Genomic DNA, 7823 nt, shown 5'->3' on the forward strand with positions numbered 1-7823 from the left:
TATACATTGAACGGACTATGGCATACACAAACTGCAAAAAAAAAGTTTCATTTTTAATTTCCCGCTGAGAAAATTCAAAATTTTCAAAAATTCAGCAAGTTATTGTTTTCGCTCTAATTTTCGATAATCGAATTTTTTGGGGGAGAAATAGAGTACCCTTTAAAGAAGATGACAAAAGAAGTTCTGGAAATTGAATAAATTTGATAAAATAAAATTTTTTTATAAGTAATTTTCATAAAGAAAAATTATATTTCACATAATTATTACATTCAAAGGAAAAAAATAGTTAGTATAGTTTTTGTTATAAAACCAAAGTCATTAATATTTTTCGACTGCAATTCTGAATTTTTTTTTAATTTTCACGAAAAATTTTTTTAAATAATGCTCAATTATACACTTATCCATAAAATTAAGTGGAGTAAAAATTTTTTTAATTTGTTACTGATATTTAGAAGGCTGTATTTTCGCGAAAAATGATTGTGTTGAAAAATTAAAAAAAAAAAAAAAAAAAAAGCAAATTGAAGCTTGAAATCTCTAGTTTAAAAATCTGTCAACTAAATAATTTTCTGAGCCACGGTTTTTGCAGAATCATAAGAAATAGATCGAGACAAAATGTTTCAAATTTTTTTGATTTATTTGGCTGGCAGATCTTTAAGCTAGAGATTTCAAGCTTCAATCTGCTTTTTTTTTTTTTTTTTAATTTTTCAACACAATCATTTTTCGCGAAAATACAGCCTTTCAAAAATTACAAAAAAATTTATATAATTTGTTCCGTCGCAGAATAATAGCCTTATATTAGTTTATTATTTTACGTATATTTAACGAATTTAATTTACGCCTTGTAATATTTTGTATTTTTAGTTTAAAAATATTTGTCCCTGGAATTTAGGAATTACCCATCTTTTTTTTTTATCTTCAATTTTATTTTATTGTTATATTAGCTTCATTTATTTTACCGTATTTTAAACATCTGTTTAGGATTTAGTTGAAAACTTATTTTATGTCTAAATATTTTTTGCTCAAGTAAACGGCCAAACATCGGCTCTATTGTTTAGGGATTAAGTTTAAAATTTAAAAATGTAAAACACTCCTAGTCCCGTGTTTACGACTCCTTTGCTCCTTATCCTTAAATTATTTAAGCCCTATCATAAATCAGTCCGGACATCTGTTCCTAATTGCACTCGTCTACTTTCCAAAATAGTCCAGTCACCATTGTTGTTTTCTGTATCTCACTCTCTCGGCTCGTCCTCTTTCACTTTCGTTTTGCCCCCCTTCTACTCCGCCATACTCCCACGACGATACGACACTTCCCCATTTTCTCTGGCCCTTCTAATGCCCTCCGCGCTCCAATCACAACCCTTAGTTTTCCACTCTCCTTCTAACACGCCCCTTTTTCCCCCAATCTTAGTTCTTTAAGTTTAACGCTAAGATATTTTTGTAAAATGTAAAAACACCATTATTGTACTCGATACTTTGAAGAGATCAGCATTGCGCTCGGTCTAATAAATCCACAACAATATTTATTTAGCAAAATTGCTTGTTAAATACTTATTTCTTAACAAAATTACTTGTTAAGATTGGTTTTAAGTTAATTGTTTAAATTATTATTTAACAAAATTAATTGTTAAAATTTATTCTCGCGGCAAACTAGTCGCGAGACATTTCATGGTCCTTCGAGCCGGATATTAAAATTAATTAATTCTGGCATCAGTTCACAATCGTTATCATTAAATAAACCATAATTGCGTACTATTGTTCGAGTAGTTTGTGAAAAATAACAGTGCTAGTTATTCAGTGCGTTATTTATTGTGGCTGTCACAATCGCCAGTGTATTTACTGCAAACGCACGACACAAATAAGTGTAGTCATCCAAGTTATTACGTCAGTGATAGCCTGCAGTTCCGGAGTTCAACGCATCGTCACTCCGGTCAACATCAACTTCGAGTCTACGTCAACGTCAACATCATCTACATCAGCGGCAATCCAGCATCTCGAGAGATCGTCGTAACCAGATTCGCAGTCACGTGGTCATCAAAAGGTTAGTCAGTGTGACACCAATCAATATTATTCCATAATCAATCCCATTTATTATTGCTTTCGTTTTTATCGCGCTGCTCTCTGCATTAAATATTTTTTATTTTTTTTATTATTTTTATTTTTGTTTTAACTTGTTAACCTCATTATTAAAATGACTGCTGAACAAATTAAAGCGTTAAAAACTAAGCGCGGTAATGCCAAGCGATCGTTAACGACATATGAAAACTTTCTAAAGAAATTTGATCCGTCGAAAGATTTTCCAATCCTTGAGAAGCGGTATAAAGAAATTGAGACGGTTCGGAAATTATTTGAAGAATATCAACTTGAATTAGAGGCACTTCTTGAGGAGTCTGAAGAATTAACCGCATATCGCACCGAATTCGAAAATCTATATTATGAAACTTACGCAATCGCGACGAACCTTCTTTCAGAACAACGCAAGCGAGACACTTCTTTGGTTTCGTCTCCAACAACCTCGAGTCCTTCTGCAACCTCCAGCTCGTCACTCTCGGTATCTCAAGGCGTTGTATCGTCAATTGCAGCTCAGCTTGTTAATACCGTTCCTATCCCTTCTGTAACTATCTCTCCTTCGAATCAATTGGCTGTGTTATCAACTCCCACACCGGTTAATAACAATTTTACCGCACCTCATGCATTTAACCATCCTATGAGTATGTTACCTGCTTTACCGACCATCACTCTACCTACCTTTAGCGGGTCCTTTGACACTTGGTTGGGATTTTATGATCTGTTTAACTCGTTGGTCAACGAGGATCACAATATTCCACCTATACGAAAATTAATCTACCTAAAGGGTTGCTTAACTGGCGAAGCGGCCAACGTAATATCTTGTCTTGAAACGTCATCTCAAAACTACGAGGTAGCGTGGGGCTTACTAAAAGAACGGTACGATGACAGAAGATTTATACGGGACAGTTACATAAAATCTTTGCTGGATACTCCTCCAATCTCAAAGGAGTCTTCTATCCGATCATTTCTTGATCACATACAACGGCATCTGCGTGTCTTAAATCAGCTTGGTGAGCCCACCGATTATTGGGACTCATTATTGATCGTGCTATTCGTAAGCAAATTTAACAATTTTATGCGGGAGCGATGGGAGGAATTCAGTTGTGGCGTAAGTAAACCCACAATGAAGCAGATGCTTACCTTTTTAACAAAGCGCGCTCAACTTGAAGGTTCTAGGGCTCAAGCACCTGCGCCTCCTCCAAATAATTCTAGGCAAGCACCGTCAAACGGACGAGCTCAATCGCGTTCTCAGCAATCGTTCGCAGCTTCTACCTCTCAAAATCGCTGTCTCTATTGTCAAGGTGGCGATCATTATATCTATTCGTGTAAGGGCTTCGCAGCTTTATCACCGTTTGCTCGCTATGAAGCGGCAAAAGGGTCTAATTTATGCACTAATTGTCTTCGTAAGGGTCATCACTCTTCACAGTGCCCTTCAGGAAAGTGTCAAGCGTGTGGTTATAGACATCATACTCTACTTCACTTCGATAAATCAAAACCTGAAATGCCGCCTTTGAATGCATCTGCGACGGCCTTCGATATGCCTAAATCGACTATAAATATGCACGCTCAGGTCTCATCTGAAGCGTTGCTAGCTACAGCTATTGTGGACCTTGTAAATAAGCAAGGAAAAATCAGGCAATGCCGAGTATTCCTGGATGCAGGATCTCAGGCGCACTTTATCACAGAAAAGGCTGCTAAGTTCTTAAATCTGGATAAAAGGGCGGTAAACATCTCAGTAACTGGGGTGGACAACACCTCTACAAGTGTCAAACACTCTGCTCGCGCCACTTTAAAATCGCGTCATAGCAAATTTCAAAAAATTGTTGAATTTTTAATTGTTCCCCAGATCAGCCAGTCAATGCCATCCATTGCCATTAATGTAACTCAGCTCGAAATACCTAAAAATATATCCCTCGCGGACCCAGAGTTCTATAAGCCGTCTGAGGTCGATGCTCTGATCGGAGTGAAGCTCTTTTATAAGCTCCTTAGTGTGGGACAAATTTCCCTCAAAAATCATCCCGACGCTGTTCTGCATAGAACGCTGCTTGGGTGGATAGTTGCTGGGGAAATAAACAGCAATTTGAGCGTTTCCAACGTGTCGTGTCATCTTAATTTAAACTCACCATCGTCTGATATCTCTTTAACCCGATTTTGGGAGGTGGAAGAAATTCCGTCTGTTGCAATCTTATCTTCGGAAGAAAAGGCTTGTGAAGAGCACTATAAGCTTCATACCACTCGGACTGTAGAGGGTCGGTATGTAGTTCGCTTGCCGTTCAACAGCAAAAAGAGCAGACTAGGCGATTCATATTCGTCAGCCTTAAAAAGATTTTTTGCGCTAGAAAGGCGTTTCCAACGAGACCATGCAATCAAGCATGATTACCTCGAATTTTTGCGGGAGTATAAAGAGTTGGGTCACATGTCGGTGTCCGATGACTTATGTGAAGATCATTTAGGGTTCTATCTCCCTCATCATGCTGTCCTAAAGGACGACAGCATCACTACCAAGATCCGTGTAGTCTTTGACGGTTCTGCGAAAACATCTACGGGAATTTCCTTGAATGACACTTTAATGGTTGGTCCACAACTTCAGGATAGTTTATTTACAATACTCACTCGTTGGCGATCTCACCCTTACGTGCTCACTGCCGACGTAGAGAAGATGTACAGGCAAATCCTCGTACACCCCGAGGATGCAATCTACCAAAAAATTCTGTATCGCGAAACCTCTCAAGAGCCCATTAAGACCTGTTTGCTGAGCACAGTCACCTATGGCACTGCTTGTGCGTCTCACTTATCAGTGCGCACCCTTCATCAACTTGCTTACGATGAAGGTCCTGCATACCCTCTGGCTGTCATCGCTCTGCTGAGGGACTTCTACGTCGACGATTTGTTTACCGGCGCTAAAACTCTCGCAGAAGCAGAGTGCATACGTGACGAATTAATTAATTTATTGAAAAGGGGCAAATTCCGTCTTCGCAAATGGGCCTCCAACGAGCCTGCCCTTATCCAAAATTTACCTCAGGCCTCAGAGGGAACCCACATGTCCCTGGATCCTGACGCTACCATCAAAACTCTCGGTATACGGTGGAGTCCTCGGGACGACACACTCTTCTACACTATTAGCGCGCCTGCTTCCGAGGCCACTACCAAGCGTGCAATTTTATCACAAATTGCGAAACTATTTGATCCACTAGGCCTCCTTGGCCCTATAATTGTCTATGCTAAGATAATAATGCAGCTTTTGTAGAAGGCTGGACTGGCCTGGGATGAATCAATCCCGATCTCAATTCACTCACTATGGGCCCAATTTCGGGCCCAGTTGTCTATGATTGAAGAGCTGCGTTTCAAGCGCAGCGTTGCTTTCTCGGGAGCAGTCGATGTCCAATTGCATGGATTTTGTGACGCAAGCGAGCGAGCATACGGAGCATGTATCTACAGCCGCTCTATCGATGAGGCTGGGCATGTTCGTACTCATCTGGTTTGTTCAAAATCACGAGTTGCCCCAGTGTCATCACTATCATTACCTCGATTAGAGCTCTGCGCTGCGTTATTGCTTTCCAGACTCTATGACGTAGCTATTAAAACCCTATTGTTGGATATTAAGGACGTTTACTTATGGTCTGACTCGACTATCACACTTCATTGGATAAATACCCCTCCTCATCTACTAAAAACCTTCGTTGCCAATCGAGTGGCGGAGATTCAGAGGCTTTCTCATCGTTGCCATTGGCGCCACGTGTCTTCTCAAGACAATCCCGCGGACTCTATTTCGCGTGGCCAAACTCCGGCTGAGTTCGTGGCCAACGGCATCTGGCAGACTGGCCCAAGTTGGCTGCAGTGCGAGCCTAGCACTTGGCCCAAGGGAGCTCTCCCTTCAATCGACATTCCAGAAATGAAGCCTATAATTCCCGATCGCGTGCTTTGTATGAAAATAGAGTGCGGACTCAATGATCTGCTCGAAAAATACCACTCTAGCCATAAATTAAAACGGGTAGTGGCTTACGTAATGCGTTTTGTTTACAACGCTCGCCATAAAAATCATCGCAGATTTGATCGATTAAGTTTACAGGAGCTACAACAAGCTCATGATCTCATAATAAGGATTACTCAGCACTCCGCCTTTCTGAAAGAAATAAAGCAACTAAAAAACAATGAAGTTATCTCCGACAATAGTAAATTAATTCCGTTAAATCCCTATCTTGACGAGCAAGATCTCCTAAGAGTAGGAGGAAGGCTGGCTCGTTCCTCGCTAACTAAGGAGCAGCAACAGCCCCTGCTCTTACCAGCTCGTCATTATATAACGCGTCTTATCATAACCGAAGAGCACGTGCGGCTGAAGCATGCTGGCACTCAAGCCACCCTATACTCGGTGCGTCAAACGTATTGGCCCTTAGACGGTCGCAACATTACGCGAAAAATTATCTATCGTTGCATTACCTGCTTTCGAGCGAAACCGCGTGCCGCTGATCACGTCATGGGAATCCTGCCTGAACCCCGTGTCACCCCTTCCCGTCCTTTCCTCCGTGTTGGAGTCGACTACTGCGGTCCTTTATACATAAAGGAAAAACGCTTTCGCAATCGTAGCCGATTGAAGGTTTATGTCGCAATTTACGTATGCATGTCAACCAAAGCAGTTCACTTAGAACTAGTAAGTGATCTCACCACCGAGGCCTTTATTGGCAGCCTCCGAAGATTGTTTTCAAGGCGTGGAAAATCTCTCGAGATATACTCGGATAACGCCACGAATTTCGTCGGGGCAAACCGTGAGCTTAATGAACTGCAAACATTGTTTAATTCGGAGGAGCATAAGAACTCCGTCCTAAGTTTTCTTACGTCCGAAAGGATAACTTGGCATTTTATTCCCCCTCGTGCCCCCCACTTCGGTGGGCTCTGGGAGGCCGCCGTAAAATCTTTTAAGCATCATCTGATTCGTACAGTTGGTGATACGCTGTTAACATTTGAACAGCTCGAGACGTGCGTTATAGAAATAGAAGCAATTTTAAATTCCCGCCCTATTTCTCCTATGTCCTCTGATCCAAATGACCTGCTCTCCCTTACCGCTGGTCATTTCCTAGTTGGTGGTCCTCTGACAAGCTTTCCTCAGGACGACCTCACCGACACACCATCTAATCGCCTATCAGCTTGGCAACATGCTCAGCAGCTGAAGCAACATTTTTGGAAGCGCTGGCACAAGAAATACCTACACCAACTCATAACCCTGAGCGGGCACCTCGACAAATCGAACGTTCTACAGGTTGGTTCACTGGTGCTTATTGTAGAAGAAAATCTTCCTCCACTTCAATGGGCGCTAGGGCGCATTACCACAGTACATCCCGGAGCAGACGGCATCATCAGGGTGGTTACCGTGAAGACTTCCACCGGCGAATACAAACGCTGCACCAAACGCGTGTGCCCATTGCCCCTTGACTAGTGGCGACTTCACCAACATTTATTTTGAACGCAGATCCGTTCAAGGCGGGCGGCATGTTCCGTCGCAGAATAATAGCCTTATATTAGTTTATTATTTTACGTATATTTAACGAATTTAATTTACGCCTTGTAATATTTTGTATTTTTAGTTTAAAAATATTTGTCCCTGGAATTTAGGAATTACCCATCTTTTTTTTTTATCTTCAATTTTATTTTATTGTTATATTAGCTTCATTTATTTTACCGTATTTTAAACATCTGTTTAGGATTTAGTTGAAAACTTATTTTATGTCTAAATATTTTTTGCTCAAGTAAACGGCCAAACA

General features: G+C 40.7%; 2 protein-coding genes across 2 annotated transcripts; both read left to right on the forward strand.

Moving 5' to 3' along the window:
- Positions 1-2188: 2188 nt before the first annotated feature.
- Positions 2189-5314, forward strand: LOC128668121 (uncharacterized). The gene has a single exon (XM_053740289.1). It carries the CDS (start codon positions 2189-2191, stop codon positions 5312-5314), a length of 3126 nt encoding a protein of 1041 aa, XP_053596264.1.
- Positions 5315-5392: 78 nt separating this feature from the next.
- Positions 5393-7498, forward strand: LOC128668122 (uncharacterized). Its single transcript, XM_053740290.1, has one exon. The coding sequence runs from the start codon at positions 5393-5395 to the stop codon at positions 7496-7498; it is 2106 nt and encodes a 701-aa protein (XP_053596265.1).
- Positions 7499-7823: the final 325 nt, after the last annotated feature.

Source organism: Microplitis demolitor, chromosome 6, assembly GCF_026212275.2.
Source record: "Microplitis demolitor isolate Queensland-Clemson2020A chromosome 6, iyMicDemo2.1a, whole genome shotgun sequence".
NCBI classification, from domain to species: domain Eukaryota; kingdom Metazoa; phylum Arthropoda; class Insecta; order Hymenoptera; family Braconidae; genus Microplitis; species Microplitis demolitor.